This window comes from Schistocerca nitens, chromosome 2 (assembly GCF_023898315.1).
Source record: "Schistocerca nitens isolate TAMUIC-IGC-003100 chromosome 2, iqSchNite1.1, whole genome shotgun sequence".
Classification (NCBI taxonomy): Eukaryota; Metazoa; Arthropoda; class Insecta; order Orthoptera; family Acrididae; genus Schistocerca; species Schistocerca nitens.
Genome location: NC_064615.1, coordinates 525,984,936 through 526,007,460, shown reverse-complemented (window position 1 = coordinate 526,007,460; position 22,525 = coordinate 525,984,936). Strand labels below are relative to the sequence as shown.

The window sequence follows — 22,525 nt, the reverse complement described above, 5'->3', positions numbered from 1 at the left end:
TCGAGCCATTGCTCACCTCGATCGCGGCGTTTGTGGAGACGACGATCAATCTAGTGTGGAAAATGTGATTAACCCCGATAGTCGAAGCGTTTAAACTGATCAACCGTCGACTCCCGATGGCTCCGAGCCCGCTGCAGTCATCACTGATAATGTCGTTGAGTCAACATAGGAACACGTAAGGGTAGTCTTCAGCGGAGTTCCACGTTCAACAAAGTACGATGAAAAGTGTGCTCCGAAACACTTGTGCGTGCACAAGCGTTCTTGTTGTGCTCGTTCGGCAGAGATGCCACAGATCAGCACCTAACCCACTTTACAGAGCAGGCAAGCCTCCGAACCTCACATTCCGCCTGCCGCGGTGGTCTAGCGGTTCTAGGCGCTCAGTCCGGAACGGCGCGACTGCTACGGTCGCAGGTTCGAATCCTGCCTCGGGCATGGATGTGTGTGATGTCCTTAGGTTAGTTAGGTTTAAGTAGTTGTAAGTTCTAGGGGACTGATGACCACAGATGTTAAGTCCCATAGTGCTCAGAGCCATTTGAACCATTTTTTGAACGCCACATTCCGTGAAGAGTGCTGAACATCCAACCATTGAGAGCCTAGTGGTGGTTTCACTGTCCTTTCAACTCTTTTCGTAGATGCTCATGACAGTTCTAAACATGCTGCGTGGTGTCTGTTTGTTCTATATCGTGTCTCCCTACCACTTTCGCGCAACGACGCTCTGAGCGTGTTTTTTAGGGAATTGACTAGTTTGAACCTGGGACCTGTTGCTGGTAAGGAGACGCCAGACCACACATGACATGTAGAATTCAGAAGAGTTCAGTGAGACTAGCGATGATATAACCAAATACTTAATGATTTCAGCGTCAGCTCCACTGCACTCCCTGTAAAAGAATCTTAATACTAACTAAATTTAGTGGATGGGTTCAAGGCTTTCCTATTTTTAGTTAGCTGGTAAAATAACGTCGAAAAATCAGTTAAGCTTACCGTTGGAAATTTTATTCTACTCACAAAACATCGTTTGTAAACTGCACTATTGATAAAAGGAAATGTTTTCATACAGGATGGTAAAAACCAACTATGTGAACAAAAATGTGAACGAATATTCCCTGAATGGGTTTCCAAGTTCTACAATGGATCGAAGGATGACCTATGCCGTATCACATCTATAATCTAGGTTTAAATTAAGTTTCACAAAAGAGAAAACTATCAAAATGGTCTACAGTGACCTTCAATTATCTTTAATTACTTATCTAACTTGCCGTAAATTACAGTGGCTGATGTGGCTTCTCAATAACTATATAACAGAAAAATCATCGCGTTTCAGATTTTTACTTCAAGTGGCAAATGTGAACACCATTAGCTTTAATTGACGATCGACACCAGTATTACGCAAAAAGGGGGTGTAACAGATGAGACTTCTGCAGTTCTGAGTGAAGCTTTATGCGCTGTTATGCAGCATCGCGTGCGTTCATTACCTTGTCGGTGTTCGTCAGGGGGCGGCGGCCGGCGCAGCTCCGCTCACCTCGCCGTCTCCGAAGCAACTCTGAAGAAACTCTCTCCTAACTTCTCCTTACTATAATTTACCGAAGTTGGTGTAAAAAAACTATCTGGCTGTGTTTCCATCTGACCAATCAGCGTCTCAATGTTAACCTTAAGCTACGCCTACAACAATTCTGTCTATCCAATGAGAAACGTTATACTTTTCGTGGGGGGCAATGTTTTTTAAAGTTTGCAACGTAACACAGACGCAAAAAAGTCTCACGCTATAACATGCAGCTGGTGTGGTCCTTTTAGCGTTATCGTAAGATCTATACTGTTCTTCTGGAGGGATCTATCTTATAACTTGGGCTGGGGGGTAGTCCTGATGTAACTGAGACGCGAAAAAGTCTCAAGCTAAAATCTTGCGGGTGGTGTGGCCCTTTTTGTGTTATCGTAAGATCTATACTGTTCTTCTGGAGGGCTCTAGCTTTTAACATGGGCTGGGGGGTGGTCCTAACGTAACAGAGACGCGAAAAAGTCTCACGCTAAAAACTTGCGGGTGGTGTGGTCCTAACAGTTAGCTAGCGACGTGGGTGTCCGTCCTTCCCTTATCGTAGGGCCTTCCAGCTTAACACGGTTCTGCTCTCGGCTTCTGTTCTCGTATCTTCCCTAGGAACTGCGCCTTTCTCACGGTTGGAAGGTATGAGATGCATTTAGGCATTCTTGTGTATGTCTGTGGTATTCAATTTTCTCACTCGTTACTCATATTACTTTGGTTAATTTAATGTCACGATTTATTCGGAGCTATGTGACATACTACTGGATTTGCTTATCATGTCAGGGTTTTCATGGAAGTTGTTGGATTTGCCTGACACCTTACATATCACCACCCTTCGTACTTAATTTTTGCACTGAATTTAGGCAATGATTGAATCGTTGTCTAAGTCAGTCAAAAATTTTATCTAAACTTAGTTGCCTACTGTTCAGCCACGTTATTCTGGTTCTATGCTAGTTTGTATTACTAATTTACATTTTTATATTCTTCCACATCATAATTAAAAATGACAAGAGAAGAATATTTTTATGCTATTATTAATTTTAAATTATTTTCTTTCTTTAAGTGTGAAGTTTGTTTTTTAAGAAGTTTGTTATCGAAAGTGAGGAGTCTTTCACATCGATTTTCTTAGAAATATAATTTTTTATAAATGTAGTACTTAAGTAAAGTCTATTCCTAATACATTTTCTAGTTATAATGTACAAGTTAAATGTTTTTGTTTCTAGACACTCATTTCAACATTGTTACACTAACAAATAAGAATTATTTCCAAGAATTGCTTTGACAAAGAAATATACATACACAAGTATTGTGATATTATCCTAACAAATGGTACAAATGTTTAAAAAAAGGGGAAAAACATCCAACAAGATAATTTTTTATTCTTTGTTTTTATAAGGAGAAAATAAGTAAAATATTGTTATTCTTTTATTTTTATGAGGAGAAAAGAAGTGGCATATAGTTTTATTGTTTATTATGCCTTACTTTTGTTCTTTATATACTGTCCATTTCAGAACTAATGACTTATTTTTATCGATAGTCTATTTTTTACTTAAGTCCATAGTCAATGACTGTTATTTTGTAGTTTATTAGCTGTCTGGTGTGCTTAACTTATTTAGTTTTTCACGTGTTTCTTTTGCACAATTCCTACATCACATAATTTGATTTCACACGTTCACACAATACTATGAATGTTTAAGCATGAGGTTGGCGAATGTTTTTGCACGAAGGTGACGGACTTGAGCGAGATGGATGTGGGCAAGTATTTGATGTACAGCTTCGTTCGTCGTTCCTTGTTGGCTTTGCTGTTGTGGAGGTCCCATAATGGAATGGAGCTGTGAGTGCAGAATCTCGTGGTTTACTGGCTTTGTATGCGTGAAAGTCATCGTTATGTGTCGCTGAAACCGGTCGTTTTTCGTTGTAATACTTCGCAGACGACTAGTTTACAATAGGATAGGGATTTGGGAAGGTATGTCACCTATTCTTCACCCATCTTCTTTCTTGGTCTCAATCTTGTGAATCTTCAACTTCTGTTCTTCCTGATTTTTCTCTGCTTCTTACTTGATTCTTGGTTCTTCTCTGGGCAGGATATGGAAATATTTATTGATAACTAGTCGCTTTGAAGTTCTGCTCCTAGTAACAGTTTGACAAATTGCTTGGGCATGTCATTTTTACTTTGTGGACGTTTCCTTCAGTTTCGTGCATCAGAGTGCTATTTAATAGCGGTAGTGTGACTTTTACACATATTTTTTGCAGTGGTGGCTTGCCCAAGTGGTCTTCTTGTCGGGCCATTTTTTTTGCTCGCTCCGCTGAGTGGGGGCGCTCGGAAACACTTCAGGCATTTGGCGTCCCGTTGCATCTCTGCAAGGTTCCATGTTCTGTCCCAGCAGATATACAGCCCACTTCAGCAACAAGGGCCTTCTGTTGGTCTCGCTGTCCTTTCCCTTCTCTCGACGCATCTGCCTTGTAGGAATCGTGTCTTGCTAATTATGTCCTTTTCTTTCTTGATACTTCTCGCATTGCAACTTGTGGGTCGTTGCATCTCGTCCTTGCTGGAGTTTTTACAATGGTTGTTACAAAAAGTTCTACTTATATTAATCTAACATATGTCTAGTACCTACATTATTTTGCGCCTTCTTAAAAAGCTTTACAAATTTCGGCGCCCTTCCCATGTTACAATTCTAAGATATTTTGAATCTTAACTTCTACAAGAAATCCTCAAATTCGTTTTTTTTTATGTAGTGCCGTGGTGTATAGCATTTTAGTATTTCATGCATTTAGACTATCTACGCTTTATCCCTTCACCTTGATCTATGGTACTATTGGTGTTATTATTGAAACTACTTTCTTTTTCCCACCTTCCTCTCTCTTCATTCTTCTTTCTCCTGACGATTTTATCTGCAACATAATCTTGAAATATTGTGCTGATTATTTACAAGTAATAAAATTAATCTTCAAACTTGTACTGAAAGTGTTTAATACTGCCAGTCTTAGGTAAAAATACCTCTGCTTTATTTCGTAAAATACCCTCTAATTCTCTTTTACTGTGTTTCAAAATACCTTGAACTTCTTGCAATTTTACGTCGATTTCTTTGTGGACTTCTAACATGAGTTGAGGCGATTCCCGCTTTTGTGCATACCATTCTAATTCTTCATTCTCTTTATCTCGCATCATTCTTAATTGTTTGTTTATAGCTGATATTTCTTCTAATTTTAGCTTTTGCTCAAAGAGAAGTGTGACATTCCCGAATGTTATGCTACCTTTCCCCATATCTATTATCGCTCGTCTCTCATTTAAAAAATCTGCACCTATAATCAAATCTACAGTTACTTTAGGTATAATCACGAAGTTGCCTTCGATCTTTTGACCTTGGCACGAAAGAGTTAACCTTGTTTGTCTCGTAACTTCCGCAGCATTGTTTCTAATAGGACCTCTTACTTTAATCTTACGTGTTTTCAGAACTGGCAATTCCTCATTGGCATTACACTGCATGAATAAATTTTCTGAGATCGCAGTCAGTTCACTTCCGCTATCAATTACAATATTGACTGGGGTATGCTCTACCATGGCCTTCACAATTGGTTGAATTTGAAAGGGTTGGTTCTGTTCTTCTTCTTGCATCAACGAATCCTCCACTGAATCATACATGAGTCTTTTTAGGAATTTACCTTGTGAATTCGAACTTTCTGTAGGATAAGCTTCGACTGCTACTTCTCTCTCTTTTATTTCCTCTTCTCTATTTCCTCCTTCATTTACGCTTTCTTCAACATCCTCTACTTTTTCCTCATCCTCGTCTATCTTCTCCTTCTTCGTCGCTACTTCCACATAATCGCATCTAAATGCTCTAATTATCGCTTCATAACTTCCTTCATTATATACGTTGGGTTGTGTGCCCACTCGTAACTTATTTTCAACTTCTGTCGACTGCGCATTATCCTCATTGAATTCGCTTTCCCTGGTTTGCATCTCTAATAGCTCTGCAATACTCATTACTTCGTCCTTTCTTCCTACATTCGTTGTGCATGCCTCTGGTAATTCATCTTCCTCGTCAGTATTCTCCCGATTAATTTCGTCCCAACACGATATTCTTACTTTCTTGTCTTCGTTTTCATCTGGTCCCTGCGGATTTTTTTCTTCCTTCTTCTCTTCTCGTGATAAGGTTTTTACTTCTCTGTTCAAAGTGCTGCAATTATTCTGGGTCGGTGCGTCATTCTCTTTGGCATGGGTGCTTAGCTGTCAATTCGAACGTTTATCGGGCTTTGGTGGTCTTACCTCGACCTCTTCTATGTGTATTCTCTTTTCTTGTTCAGCTTGTTGATAGTGGTTTCTTTGTTGATAATTTGTCGGTCTATTGGTTCTCCAGTACCCGTTCCGGTTGTCGTTATTCCCTCTGTAATAGTTGTTGCCGTTCCTGGGTGAATTATAGTTATTGCCATATTCTCTTCTAAATGCATAACCGGTTCTTTGTTGAAATCTATTGTCGTTTCTTGGTGCGAAGTTATCACATGGTTCGTAATTATAGTTTCTTCGTACTGTGTCTTGTTGATTCCACTGCTTTTTGCTTTCGTTTTCACGTGCGCTTCGTCTTTTTCTTGCGTCATCTTCCGAAAATATGAACTCTAGTTCCCTTAGAATACCTTTAAATGCTTCGACGTCATTGCCTCCGCGACCTACTAATGATTGCTGGTATTTCAATGGTAGCTTCATCGCGCATAATTTAATCAACTCTCCGTCGCTGTCTGGTACATCTAAGCATTGATTTTTGTTTGCCATTACTTCGAAAAATTTCACGGTACTCTTCTCTCCTGAATTTTCAAAATATGGGTTCTGTAATAATTCGTACTTCACTCTGTTCTGTGCTTCGCTGGACCAATATCATGAGAGAAACTTCTCTCTGAAATCTTCGTACGATCGGCATGTCGCTGCAACATTCTGCATGGTTTCTGCGACTGTTCCTGACATGTGTGCACATATAAAGTCTAATTTGTGTGCGAGCGTCCAGTGTTCTGGTAATCCTACGCGGAGTTGATCAATAAAAGTTCGTGGATGTAATGAGTTTCCTTCTCGAAAGTGTTGAAATTTTCTGACTGTGAGAAAATGATCGTTGTCGTACTTCGTCATAGTTCCATATGAAATTCGCGATTCTTCGTCACTTTTGTTTCTGATCATTTCTCCCGTCGTTCTTTCCGGTTGTGGTACATCCATTGGATACTGTCCACTGTAACTTTCGCCTACCCTTGCGTAGTATCGTTGGAGTGGTACGCAATAATTTTCTTCCATCGGTTGTGAACGTGTAGCTGAATGCATTGCACTGTACTCTTGGCGACCTGGCTTTCCGTTGTCACGCATGTTACTTTCCGCCTGTGATTGGAATCGCAAATGTGTAATATCTTCGTTAATTGCTTGTTTTTCCGCTGCTGTTATAGATACAGATGTGGTTGCAGACTCTGTACTTGTTCGATCCTGTTCACTACGCTCTTCAATGGTTTGCAACCACTCTGTTCGCAATTTCTGAAACTGTCGCTTCGTTTGCACTTCTATTGTGACTATGCGGTTATCATATCTTTTCAGCGCTGCTTTCGTGATACGTTTGTGTAACACAATGTTTTCAACAATTTCACGCGCTGTACCTGCTGCTTGTCTAGTAATTTCGTTTATATGTTTCTCAAGTTTCTTGACTTCTGCCTGGGTGTTGTTACGTAATGTTTTGATCTCGTCCTGAATGTCATTACGCAATGTTTGTACGTCCACTTGTACCTGGTCAATGTCTGTTCTCAATTGATTGTAACCTGTTATTAAGTTTCCTATCACTTCTCGAGATTCTTTTGCCTCACCTTCAATATGACTTAGGTGTAACTGAATTTTTTTGTTTTGTTCTTTAATCTCACGCATTTGTCTCGTGGTTTCTGCAATTTGTTTCGTCGTTTCTGCATTTTGTTTCGTCATTTCTGCATTCTGAATTTTAATTTGTTTCGCAATTTCTTTATTTTGTCTTGTCATGGTTTCCGTCATTAATTGTAATAATTCTGCCAGATTGGTGGGTCCTATTGCGTTTTTTTCCAACGTCCTACGCTCTGTGTTTTCGCCCAAGTGTTGGGTCGCAACCGATTGCATTGAACTGTGCTGTGACACGTTTCTCCTCGCATTCCTTGTACTCTGTGCTGAGGGAGCTCTGATTACTTGTACTATGGGTTCTACGTACTCAAGACGCAAGTTAGAATCGTCATCGACTGTCTCTCTACCTTCCTGCTCCTCTGTCGTATGCTGAATTACGTTTCCTACGCCTTGACGCACATTATCCTCGTTACGGTGCGTTAGGTGTCCTATTTGTCGCGATACTGCATCGTCAGTTGTACTGTCCTCTATTCTCTGTCAATTTTCATGCTGGGTGTCTACCTCAATTCGGTCAAGGTCTCGATCTGCCATTGCTAATCTTTCCGAATCCCTTATTTTCTGTTTTAAAACCAATTCACGAACCTTCTTCGCGTCAACATGCGCTCATACGATCTCACGCGTTTTATAAACTTTTTGTTCACACGACTTGACAAACCATTCACTTACTTGTTGGGTCAGAACCAACTTGTCAACGATATTTCCGCCACCTGTGAGCTTGCATTGGAGAGAAAACTTAATTCTAACAATATTAAAATTCATAACTTAATTATGCTATTGTCTCTGACACTTTCTTTTTATCTATGGCTGCAGCTACTGTTTTCGAGTATTTAAAACTAGAGGAAAAAAAATTTTTTACTACGGAAATTTTTCAGCAGGATATTTTTCGGACCTAGTTAGGCATGTGGTCGACCTTCAATCATGGTATTTTACCATCCTGGCAGGGTCGCCATTTTCTAAACATGCTGCGTGGTGTCTGTTTGTTCTATATCGTGTCTCCCTACCACTTTCGCGCAACGACGGTCTGAGCGTGTTTTTTAGGGAATTGACTAGTTTGAACCTGGGACCTGTTGCTGGTAAGGAGACGCCAGACCATACATGATATGTAGAATTCAGAAGAGTTCAGTGAGACTAGCGATGATATAACCAAATACATAATGATTTCAGCGTCTGCTCCACTGCACTCCCTGTAAAAGAATCTTAATACTAACTAAATTTAGTGGATGGGTTCAAGGCTTTCCTATTTTTAGTTAGCTGGTAAAATAACGTCGAAAAATCAGTTAAGCTTACCGTTGGAAATTTTATTCTACTCACAAAACATCGTTTGTAAACTGCACTATTGATAAAAGGAAATGTTTTCATACAGGATGGTAAAAACCAACTATGTGAACAAAAATGTGAACGAATATTCCCTGAATGGGTTTCCAAGTTCTACAATGGATTGAAGGATGACCTATGCCATATCACATCTATAATCTAGGTTTAAATTAAGTTTCACAAAAGAGAAAACTATCAAAATGGTCTACAGTGACCCTCAATTATCTTTAATTACTTATCTAACTTGTCGTAAATTACAGTGGCTGATGTGGCTTCTCAATAACTATATAACAGAAAAATCATCGCGTTTCAGATTTTTACTTCAAGTGGCAAATGTGAACACCATGAGCTTTAATTGACGATCGACACTAGTATTACGCAAAAAGGGGGTGTAACAGATGAAACTTCTGCAGTTCTGAGTGAAGCTTTATGCGCTGTTATGCGGCATCGCGTGCGTTCATTACCTTGTCGGTGTTTGTCAGGGGGCGGCGGCTGGCGCAGCTCTGCTCATCTCGCCGTCTCCGAAGCAACTCTGAAGCAACTCTCTCCTAACTTCTCCTTACTATAATTAACCGAAGTTGGTGTAAAAAAAACTATCTGGCTGTGTTTTCATCTGACCAATCAGCGTCTCAATGTTAACCTTAAGCTCCGCCTACAAAAATTCTGTCCATCCAATGAGAAACGTTATACTTTTCGCGTTGGGGCAAGGATTTTTAAAGTTTGCAACATAACAGACACGAAAAAGTCTCACGCTATAACTTGCTACTGGTGTGGTCCTTTTAGCGTTATCATAAGATCTATACTGTTCTTCTGGAGGGCTTGCCGTTGGTGGGGAGGCTTGCGTGCCTCAGCGATACAGATGGCCGTACCGTAGGTACAACCACAACGGAGGGGTATCTGTTGAGAGGCCAGACAAACATGTGGTTCCTGAAGAGGGGCAGCAGCCTTTTCAGTAGTTGCAGGGGCAACAGTCTGGATGATTGACTGATCTGGCCTTGTAACAATAACCAAAACGGCCTTGCTGTGCTGGTACTGCGAACGGCTGAAAGCAAGGGGAAACTACGGCTGTAATTTTTCCCGAGGGCATGTAGCTTTACTGTATGATTCAATGATGATGGCGTCCTCTTGGGTAAAATATTCCGCAAGTAAAATAGTCCCCCATTCGGATCTCTGGGCGGGGACTACTCAAGAGGATGTCGTTATCAGGAGAAAGAAAACTGGCATTCTACGGATCGGAGCGTGGAATGTCAGATCCCTTAATCGGCCAGGTAGGTTAGAAAATTTAAAAAGGGAAATGGATAGGTTAAAGTTAGATATAGTGGGAATTAGTGAAGTTCGGTGGCAGGAGGAACAAGACTTCTGGTCAGGTGACTACAGGGTTATCAACACAAAGTCAAATAGGGGTAATGCAGGAGTAGGTTTAATAATGAATAGGAAAATAGGTTGTGGCCAAGATAGATACGAAGCCCACACCTACTGCAGTAGTACAAGTTTATATGCCAACTAGCTCTGCAGATGACGAAGAAATTGAAGAAATGTATGACGAAATAAAAGAAATTATTCAGATAGTGAAGGGAGACGAAAATTTAATAGTCATGGGTGACTGGAATTCGAGTGTAGGAAAAGGGAGAGAAGGAAACGTAGTAGGTGAATATGGATTGGTGCTAAGAAATGAAAGAGGAAGCCGTCTGGTAGAATTTTGCACAGAGCACAACTTAATCATAGCTAACACTTGGTTTAAGAATCATGATAGAAGGTTGTATACATGGAAGAACCCTGGAGATACTAAAAGGTATCAGATAGATTATATAATGGTAAGACAGAGATTTAGGAACCAGGTTTTAAATTGTAAGACATTTCCAGGGGCAGATGTGGACTCTGACCACAATCTATTAGTTATGAACTGTAGATTAAAACTGATGAAACTACAAAAAGGTGGGAATTTAAGGAGATGGGACCTGGAGAAACTGAAAGAACCAGAGGTTGTACAGAGTTTCAGGGAAGGCATAAGGGAACAATTGACAGGAATGGGGGAAAGAAATACAGTAGAAGAAGAATGGGTAGCTTTGAGGGACGAAGTAGTGAAGGCAGCAGAGGATCAAATAGGTAAAAAGACGAGGGCTAGTAGAAATCCTTGGGTAACAGAAGAAATATTGAATTTAATTGATGAAAGGAGAAAATATAAAATGCAGTAAATGAAGCAGGCAAAAAGGAATACAAACGTCTCAAAAATGAGATCGACAGGAATTGCAAAATGGCTAAGCAGGGATGGCTAGAAGACAAATGTAAGGATGTAGAGGCTTTTCTCACTAGGATAGATACTGCCTACAGGAAAATTAAAGAGACCTTTGGAGATAAGAGAATGACTTGTATGAACATCAAGAGCTCAGATGGAAACCCAGTTCTAAGCAAAGAAGGGAAAGCAGAAAGGTGGAAGGAGTATATAGAGGGTCTATACAAGGGCGATGTACTTGAGGACAATATTATGGAAATGGAAGAAGATGTAGATGAAGATGAAATGGGAGATATGATACTGCATGAAGAGTTTGACAGAGCACTGAAAAACGTAATTCGAAACAAGGCCCCGGGAGTAGGCAACATTCCATTAGAACTACTGACAGCCTTCGGAGAGCCAGCCCTGACAAAACTCTACCATCTGGTGAGCAAGACGTATGAAACAGGTGAAATACCCTCAGACTTCAAGAAGAATATAATAATTCCAATCCCAAAGAAAGCAGGTGTTGACAGATGTGAAAATTACCGGACAATCAGTTTAATAAGCCACAGCTGCAAAATACTAACACGAATTCTTTACAGACGAATGGAAAAACTAGTAGAAGCTGGCCTCGGGGAAGATCAGTTTGGATTCCGTAGAAATACTGGAACACGTGAGGCAATACTGACCTTACGACTTACCTTAGAAGAAAGATTAAAGAAAGGCAAACCTACGTTTCTAGCATTTGTAGACTTAGAGAAAGCTTTTGACAATGTTGACTGGAATACTCTCTTTCAAATTCTGAAGGTGGCAGGGTAAAATACAGGGAGCGGAAGGGTATTTACAATTTGTACAGAAACCAGATGGCAGTTATAAGAGTCGACGGACATGAAAGGGAAGCAGCGGTTGGGAAGGGAGTAAGAGAGGTTTGTAGCCTCTCCCCGATGTTATTCAATCTGTATATTGAGCAAGCAGTAAAGGAAACAAAAGAAAAATTCGGAGTAGGTATTAAGATCCATGGAGAAGAAATAAAAACTTTGAGGTTCGCCGATGACATTGTAATTCTGTCAGAGACAGCAAAGGACTTGGAAGAGCAGTTGAACGGAATGGATGGTGTCTTGAAGGGAGGATGTAAGATGAACATCAACAAAAGCAAAACGACGATAATGTAATGTAGTCGAATTAAGTCAGGTGATGTTGAGGGTATTAGATTAGGAAATGAGACACTTAAAGTAGTAAAGGAGTTTTGCTATTTTGGGAGCAAAATAACAGATGATGGTCGAAGTAGAGAGGATATAAAATATAGACTGGCAATGGGAAGGAAAGCGTTTCTGAAGAAGAGAAATTTGTTAACATCGAGTATAGATTTAAGTGTCAGGAAGGCATTTCTGAAAGTATTTGTATGGAGTGTAGCCATGTATGGAAGTGAAACATGGACGGTAAATAGTTTGGACAAGAAGAGAATAGAAGCTTTCGAAATGTGGTGCTACAGAAGAATGCTGAAGGTTACATGGGTAGATCACATAATTAAAGAGGAGGTACTGAATAGGATTGGGGAGAAGAGGAGTTTGTGGCACAACTTGACCAGAAGAAGGGATCGGTTGGTAGGACATGTTCTGAGCCATCAAGGGATCACCAATTTAGAATTGGATGGCATCGTGGAGGGTAAAAATCGTAGGGGGAGACCAAGAGATGAATACACTAAGCAGATTCAGAAGGATGTAAGTTGCAGTAGGTACTGGGAGATGAAGAAGCTTGCACAGGATAGAGTAGCATGGAGAGCTGCATCAAACCAGTCTCAGGACTGAAGACCACAACAACAACAACAACTATCTTTTAACATGGGCTGGGGGGTGGTCCTGATGTAACAGAGACGCGAAAAAGTCTCACGCTAAAAACTTGCGGGTGGTGTGGCCCTTTTTGTGTTATCGTAAGATCTATAATGTTCTTCTGGAGGGCTCTAGCTTTTAACATGGGCTGGGGGGTGGTCCTAACGTAACAGAGACGCGAAAAAGTCTCACGCTAAAAACTTGCGGGTGGTGTGGTCCTAACAGTTAGCTGGCGACGTGGGTGTCCGTCCGTCCCTTATCGTAGGGCCTTCCAGCTTAACGCGGTTCTGCTCTCGGCTTCTGTTCTCGTTTCTCCCCTAGGAACTGCGTCTGTCTCACGGTGGGAAGGTATGACATGCATTTAGGAATTCTTGTGTTAGTCTGTGGTATTCCATTTTCTCACTCGTTACTCGTATTACTTTGGTTAATTTAATGTCACGATTTATTCGGAGCTATGTGACATACTACTGGATTTGCTTATCATGTCAGGGTTTTCATGGAAGTTGTTGGATTTGCCTGACACCTTACACAGTAGCAGTTGAACATTCCACCAGCTTCGCTTGTTTCGAGATAATCGTTTAGAGGCTCTGCGTAATAATAATCTGCGCGTTGTCAATGTAGCTTATCTCAGTGGATTTCCCCATTAACAGCCCATATATTCGCTGTCCGTGTCTTTTCCGCTTACATTCTTCTGTTACCGCGTCACATGCCCGCAATGTCACCAGGCGTCACCCAACGTCGCGGTGGCAGTGGTCATAATGTTTTGCGTCAGTGTATGTACCTGTGTGTGTAGGTATGTACAAACGTAAAACTAAACGAGTGGACCGATTTCAACCAGTTTTGGTGTACACAGCCCTTTGTGTCAGTCAAGAATTGCTATGGGGACAAGAACCACCATCGTATTATAGCTCAAAAAGTATGACGTGTACAGCGAGATGTGTGAAAACAGCCGCAATATGCATGACGTTTAAATTTATTACTTCTGTGCTACTAACTCTACTCGCAATAAACGTAGAAGACGCTATTCACATATTAAATTATGTCATAATGCCAACCATGTTTCAGAAGTTATGACGTCATAAACAGTGAGACGTATGGAAAAATACCGCATTCTGCATGTCGGTTAAATCTGTTACTTCGTTGCTACTAACTCTATTCACGACACATTTTACAGACAGTATTCCCATACGCCCCTGAATGTACCTACATAATTATATCGTTGTAGGACACACAGATCTCTGGATACGACGTCATCAGCACTGAACTACTTGAAAAACTGCCGCGTCATTCATGACGTACAAATTTATGACTTCTATGCTACAATCTCAACTAGCAATATATTTTACAGACAGTATCCACATATGCCACTGAATGTACCTACACAGATCTATTATTTTATGACACGTAGTTCAAGAGGTATGTCTTCATAAACACTGAGATGCTTGAAAAATGATGCATCATGCATTTACAACCATTCTTTATTACTGAGACAACCTGCTGTCGAGTCAACGTAAAGAAATCCCTGACAGCTGACAGCGTTCTTGACTGCTATCAAGTGTTAAGCGCAAAGAGTTGCAGGTGAAAAAGATAGCAATCTTTAGAGCTATAAAGAAGCGTGGCCATATGGACGTTTACAAAATCGCAATGTAGACCCGTGAAGCATCTGCGACCGGTGTACAGAAAATGTCCGGGTTACTGTACTTATATATGTGTGTATTATACTTATTTTTTTGTAAGACTGTTTCATAATTGTAAAAGGTGTTTTCACGTATACAAGTGAATGAAATTTTTTGGACATTACACCAAAAAGACAATGCATTTTTTGTTTTAGTCTCTAATAGAAAATTGACAAAAAGAATACCGAGTTAGTGCCGGGTTTTTCAGCTCGTATGTTATAAAGTTTTCATTTAGAAGACAATTTTGCAAAAATTACTAGATATACAGAAAATAGAAAAATAGCAGGTGATAGGGCTTCTCTCAAGGTTTCTACTACAGGGTACAGGTGCTCAGTACGTACACCGATTTTGATAAGACTAACTAAGGGGTTGTAAAATAAGTTCTGTTCGAAGGGCTTTCAGTCCAGAACTGGTATGCCAGTCAGGCCAAATTGTTGTGAGCATTGAGGCAAACATTCCACGACGCACCAGATGGAAGATTCCCGTTTGGTAAAACACCGTGTCCTGCTGCGTGAAGAAGTCCGTACCTGCCTGCCGCACTCCCCGGTCCGAAAGGAATCCACGAATCGTCGAGCCTACAAACTTCTTTAGGGGATCAAAGCTGATGATCTTATGGTGGGAAGAGGGGTAATCAGGACTCTAGGGCACGTGCTCGAGTGTCTCTCACTTCAGTTGGCTTAACTTCTGCTTAACGACATTTGCGATATGGTGATGTTAGTTACCATGAAGCAGCACCATCCCTTGGCGCAACATTCCACAACGATGGCTTCCGACAGACATGCTACCCCATACTCATTCTTCATTATGAGGTGAATGTCTAACGATGTTTTCCCTTCGGCAGATAAAAAGAGTAACAGCGTATTGATCACGTTGGGACGCATTTGGTAATAATGTCGCCAAAGTTGACGTATCCACAATTACCAGTCACGTCGGGAAGACATGAATGCATCACTAATCCCTTGCTTCCATGTCGATGCTTATACGCCAGCATCGGATTCGCGCTACGTTACATGCACGTCGCAACAACGCCGTCAAAACGATACTTTTCGAGCGCCCCTTACACACTACTGAACATTAAAATTGCTACACCACGAAGATGACGTGCTACAGACGCGAAATTTAACCGATGGGAAGAGGATGCTGTGATACGCAAATGATTAGCTTTTCAGAGCATTCACACAAGGTTGGCGCCGGTGGCCACACCGACAACGTACTAACATGAGGAGAGTTTCCAACCGATTTCTCATACACAAACAGCAGTTGACCGGCGTTTCCTGGTGAAACGTTGTTGCGATGCCTCGTCTAAGGAGGAGAAATGCGTACCATCACATTTCCGACTTTGGTAAAGGGCGGATTGTAGCGATTGCGGTTTATCGTATCGCGGCACTGCTGCTCGCGTTGGTCGAGATCCAATGACTGTTAGCAGAGTATGGAATCGGTGGGTTCAGGAGGGTAATACGGAACGCCGTTCTTGATCCCACGGCCTCTTTTTACTAGCAGTCGCGATGACAGGCATCTTATCCGCATGGCTGTAACGGATCGTGCAGCCACGTCTCGATTCCTGAGTCAACAGATGGGGACGTATGCAAGACAACAACAATCTGCACGAACAGTTCGACGACGTTTGCAGCAGCATGGACTATAGGCTTGGAGACCATGGCTGCGGATACCCTTGATGCTGCATCACAGACAGGAGCGCCTGAGATGGTGTACTCAACGACGAACGTGGGTGCACGAATGGCAAAACTTAATTTTTTCGGTGAATACAGGTTTTGTTTACAGCATCATGATGGTCGCATCCGTGTTTGGCGACATCGCGGTGAACACACATTGGAAGCGTGTATTCGTCATCGCCATACTGGCAGTATCATCCGGAGTGATGGTATGGGATTCCATTGGTTACACGTTTCGGTCACCTCTTGTTCGCATTGACGGCACCTTGAACAGTGGACGTTACATTTAAGATGTGTTACGACCCGTGGCTCTACCCTTCATTCGATCCCTGCGAAACCCTCAATTTCAGGTCCTGTTCGAGCCTTTCTGGATGCACATTCTCCAGATCACTCGCCATCTCTGGATACAGAATATGTTCGACTGCTGTCCTGGCCAGCACATTCTCCAGATCTGTCACCAACTGAAAACGTGTGGTCAATGGTGGCCGAGCAACTGGCTCGTCACAATACGCCAGTCACTACTCTTGATGAACTGTGGTATCGTGTTGAAGCTGCATTGGCAGCTGTACCTGTACACGCCATCCAAGCTCTGTTTGACTCAATGCCCAGGCGTATCAAGGCCGTTATTACGGCCAGAGGTGGCTGTTCTGATTTCTCTGGACCTATGCACCGAAATTGCGTGAAAATGTAATCACATGTCAGTTCTAGTATAATATATTTGTCCAATGCATCTGCATTTCTTCTTGGTGCAGCAATTTTATGGCCAGTAGTGTACATACGTCACAGCTACGACAAGCCGTAATGCAGACAGCTTTGCGAAGCTGTTCACCGGGTTGCCTGTCTGCATGAGCTCACTGATTCGATACGACAACACAGAGCGGATGATCTGTCTAAATACATGAAATGTATTCGCAATTGTGAATGTAGACAGTCGTCAGCCATATAACGAAATGACGACAGTGAAAAATTGTACAGGACCGGAATTAGAAACCGGATCCCCCGCTTATAGCGAGCAATCGCCTTAACATAGCACGACTCACGACCTGACCGAATTCCTGTATGTCGTCAACCAGGCGTCCACAGGCTGTGCTACTACATCCATTACCTATATTCCCCTACAAGGGAGACATTTTACTTGAAAGGAAATAGCTGTGTTTTACCACGCAATTACCGAAGTAACACTTGATTTCTGGTTTCCATCTAAAGTTTATTTTTCTCCTGCACACCAACAAATATCAGAGATTTTAGAGGCTACCACCCGCAGTTTACTGTTTTCCTCGACGCCTGTAAAACCTCCGATGTTTTTCGGTGTACGGAGTAGGATGAACTGATGCTGGAAACCCGTGTCCGAAACCGTCATGCACCAAAGCAATAGAGCATCACATTTATATCAGACGAGGCCTCTCTACGCAGTACCTAGCTCCCTCCTCTCCACTGGCGATCGTGACAGTCGCGATCACTAAATAACAAACAACATTGGCAGACGCTCCGTCTACGGTCCGTCAGCGTACAGTCACGTTTTCTGCCTAAGAGGTGGCCTAGTAGACAGCAAAACTCTAGCGCCGGGCGGGAATATCGGTGTGACTACACACACAGCACATCACTGTTAGGCCGATAAAAGCCACGCACAGCCACAGACGTCGCTACAAATTCTGACTGCACGGGGAAAGCCTGGCCGACGTCAAGCGGCTTGTAAAGTTTGCTGCGATGTGCGCCAGGGCGAGATCATTTCGCTCTACATGACCGCTTTGAAAGCGTCGTAGTCTCCCTCTGCTGACGACCGGTGTATCTGCCTTTTTGAAAAAAAAAAATAAAGTATTTCATATTTACACAAGGAAGGATAATACTACGGAAGTTCGTGTCCACCTCAGAGACGAATCAACTTCCACGTAAACAGTCCGAAGAAATAACCAGAGTGAGAGAGAGGCCAAAATTCACAGCCAGGTTTAGCGAAACATGTTGTTAGTGATTACGTTAAGTGAAGTATGGCACGGTCCGAACAGTTCACGCTCCTCCGGATTATCAGTGTGACGTCACTGGTTCTGATATGGCCGCCTTCCTATGTAGTCTCATATTGGTGCAGCGTGTAGCAGTGACGAAATTAGGCCTTTGATTCCGCTGTCCGAAGCGATACAGTTAAACAAGAACATAAAAAATGAAACAGCAAACAATTACATACATATTTCGCTTTTCGTCAACAATAGGAAGTTTTCTAGTGTATCTCATTTGCGTCGTTACTCACACCCAAAACTACGAACAACTGGTATTCGTAACATCAACAATTGCAGAGTAGTTGATTATGGGTTTCTATTGACAGTTTAAAGACTGAAGCAGTTATGTATTACGTGGAGTACTAACACGGGCATGCATTGAGTCCATAGTATTGGGCCATCTGTTTTCTGCTTGTTTTATTTCGGACCGCCACGATTTTCTCTCTTGCTTCAACTTCTTTATTTGGGGTGTCCTTACACTTGTCCTGCCATCCAATACCTTCCTTTTATCCGTCTATTTCCATTTCCTTTTTGTCGTTTTTTCTGCGTAGAACCTCCTCACGTCTTATCTTAAGAGTTCAATCATTTCTCGCCATCCTTTCATAGCACCTCATCTGGAATGCTTCGATTCCCTCCTTTCCGATTTGCCACATGGTACGCACTACTGGCATAAGGTTTCCTGGGAGTGGAAAGCCCGGGAAAAATAAGGATTAAACACCTATGGTATCAAGATTTTTGTAAACACTCCTCAGGAGAAAAGTAACTGTACGAATTATCTTGACATGAAGGGAAAAAAACGTCCAATTAGGTAAAACAATTGCAAAACAATTAGATAATTGATAAAACTATCTCTTTAAAGATTATTTAGGGATTAGATACAAAACTGAAGAATGCCACAAACAGTGTGTTATAACAACTATAACGTGTTAGGAAAACAGTCTTGAAAACAGGCAGCCAATAAACACCTATAGAATGTGTGTAACCAAAAGACTACAAATAATTCAGTTTTACCTAAAAGGAAGGAAGAACAAAATGGGGCGAACGGCCCTAAAATTACTTAGGGCATGCCCGATACACTGCCCCTTCTGTAAGCAACCTCTGGGTACACGCCCCAAGGCACAGCATACAATGATAGCCTCATGAACAGAGGAGTAACTTTTAAGTAAAACGATTGAAAATCTTAAGTCATCAGATTACACGCAGATACCGTAGTCAAATCAATTGTGGTAAGCCGTTAACAGATAAAAAGGCAATTGGACAAGGCAGCACCCCCACTAATACCTGTTTGTAAAGATGTTCAGCAGCCAACTAAAGATTCAGCTTCAAATCACGTCTCGAGGTAGAAACGGTAAACACCTAACCATCGCACGGGACGGAAAACATAGGTGGAAGGGAGACGCAAACGGTTGGATGGTGAAGGTCACCTACATTAAGCACCAGCTTTGCTTGAAAGAATAACCCTCCAAAGTATATTCAACAAGATTTGCTTCTTCCTTCTACCTTATTTGTGGGCAAGTTAGTTTTAAATGCTAATAATGTATCATCTACGACTTCCTTACCGATCTCCACTTGTGTCATCAGATAGTTTCTCCCCGTCGTAAAAGCCTCCAATGTACTCTTTCTATCTATCCTGTATCTCCTCTGCTTCAAAACCTAGATTCTTAATATCTCTTAATGATGACGAACTGGCCATTAAAATTCATCGAAGTCTGATTTTACTTTTATTTGCTGATTTTGTCCTTTCCACGCCCATATACCTTTCGAATTTTTCGCACTTTTGCAGTAGTCAATTAGTTTCGTTCCTAAGAGACTTATATTGCAGCTTTACTTCATTTTCATGAATATTTGTGTGCACCTTCTTTCGTCGATCAGTTGAAGAATTTCTTCAGTTAGCAAAGATTTCTTCCAATTACTTTCTAGTACCTACATTTGCCTGTCTACCTTCTGTGATTTCTCTTCAAAGGGGATGTCCATTCTTGTTCAGCTTACTTGCCATCTGTGGTGTTCATTACAAAATTATCTGTGGACTGAGACAGCTTCTAATGCACCTCAGCATGCCTCAGTACTTCAGTATACATACCACTTCTTTACACATCTGTTGTTCGTCTCCATTCACTACAATTCCGGTGCACACTTCATTATTGGTATAATAGTGTTTTTAGATGCTAAGTAGTGCAACTGGCGTAAAGAGTGCTTTCTCTTTTCCTCTGCAAAAAAGTGAGAAGTAGATTAAAGCTAATTTGTTTATGTAAATGAAATTCTTTATGTTCAGCAACCAGTACTAACTCATTTTTTATGCAAATTTTGCTGGATGGTCCTACAATTATAGATCTCGATGTCGAAAGCGTCTAAAAAGACATTTCAGTAAAATCGTTTATCTGTATATTTCTTCCAAGTATATATTATGTGTGCTACTTAGCGTATAAAATAGTGCCTCAATTAAGAAACTTAAACGTCCGTTTCATTGAGTGGGACGCGACTCATAGGAATTCGACACTTTCACTGTCAGCACTTCGCAGTAATGTTTCACGACCATCTTCCGAGCCATTGTTTTATATGGTTTAGCCTATATAAAAAAACTCAACACATTTTTGGAAATATATTGTAGTGAATGTAGTATCAGTAAATTGCGTTTTTAGCCATAATGAGAGAATGAAGCTATTATTCTGCAAATAGTACTTATGTAGGCCGTTGATCAATCTTAGTCTGAGGACTTTTCTCTTGTTACAGCTGCGCGGCGACCTGGTTTTCGTATACCCCGCCCTTGTGGCAGCACGAGTGCAGTCTGCAGTCGCCGGGGCACAACCGGTGTATTTCTATCAGTTTGACGCCGTCACGAATCTTAACATGTTAAAGAAGGTCTTCAACAAAGAAGATATTGCCGGTAAGTACGTTATTCTTAATCGAAATATAAGGGGCTATCTAAAAGTTTCCATTCGAAGACCGTACATGCAGAAGCGGTATGCCGATCTGGAAAACTCTCCGTGCGTTTCTGAGGCAATTCTGCTACCGACACACCAGCCTGAAGATACGCGTTCGGTAAAACATGTCCGGCTTCCTGAAGAAGTCCATATACCTGCTGCACATAGTTTTCCGACAGAATCGTCGATCCTTCAGGGCCTTTTTAAAGGCCCAGGACTTTGTAATCACATTGGGAATTATCAGGACTGTCAGGGGGTGGGGGGCTCGTCTCAAGTGTAAAGAATGGGGCTGGCTTCCCAGATCGACCAACATCTTGTGTCGAATCGCGTCCAGCACAGAACATGGCGGACCATTCCACAATGGTGGTTTTCGACAGGCATGAAGCCCCCAATCTTTATTCTCCAATTAATGTCTATCGGTGTTTGTCATTCGGCAACCAAGAAAAGAATAACAGCACGTTGGTTCCGTTCAGACACATCTGCTTATAACGCCACCATAGTTCAAGCTTCCTCATTTACCACACGCACGTCCCAAAGACATGAATGCCAAATTAATCCGCTGCATGCATTTCAGTGCTTATATACCGACATTGGATTGCGCTACGTTGCATATGGAATGCAGCAACGCCCTCATATGGAAACTTTTTGATAACTTATTAAAAAAAAGGTATAAGGATATAGTATCAAATCAGGTGGAACCACATTTAATTTTTTAAGAAAATATGTAACATACAGTGTAACATACCCTGCAGTGATAATCGGTTATATTTATAGGGGCCTCTCATGGCGATGACATCCCCTATTTCTTCTCCGGAGAAATGTTTAAAGACATACCTAAAGGACCGGAAACGGTGGAAGGAAAAGCAATAGCGCGTATGACCCGCATGTGGACTAACTTCGCCACTAAGGGGTAAGTACTGCAGTTGAATAATAATGTCTGTCGTTCGAAGCTGTAGATATGACTCTTTTTCATAAACTCGTCTTGCCCCATGACAAGGTTTGTACTTTTGAATAAACCGTTGACATAAGAACAGAAATAAGTGTAACGATGATATGTAAACTCATCAGACAAAATATTTTTTACCCCTTTAAAAGAGCACACTGGTAATTTTCGAGCGCCCTCGATGATGCAGAATTGTTTCTGTTCGGTCATGTGACCCTGCACTACAGACGTAAGTCATGGCAGTGCAGTGGTTCGCTTGTGCCAGTTAGTTGTTCGGGAACTGAGCTGTGAGATCGCTCAAAGTGAAGACGTGACAGGAAGGCAGAAAGAACCTGTCGAGCCCTGACCTTCCATGACCATACCATGAATAAAGTTGCCCAATTTGTCAGTGTATCACCTTGGACTATCTAACGTACGAGGATGGTTCGATAAGTCGGTTAAATGTCTATGAAATAATAGAACATTTTTGTTGCGCCTTCATGGTTGGTAAGGTTGATTATTCCATGGATCATATAAAGAATTTCAACAGTGTTCAG

At 41.6% G+C, this 22,525-nt stretch overlaps 1 protein-coding gene across 1 annotated transcript in view; it reads left to right on the top strand.

Moving 5' to 3' along the window:
• The window catches only part of LOC126236513 (juvenile hormone esterase-like), an 82,489-nt gene that overhangs the window by 57,949 nt on the left and 2,015 nt on the right, over window positions 1-22,525 (top strand). The window contains exons 8-9 of the mRNA XM_049945878.1: window positions 20,856-21,009; window positions 21,821-21,956. Of these exons, the coding sequence (XP_049801835.1) occupies window positions 20,856-21,009; window positions 21,821-21,956 (290 nt within the window). The remainder of the gene's footprint in view (window positions 1-20,855; window positions 21,010-21,820; window positions 21,957-22,525) is intronic.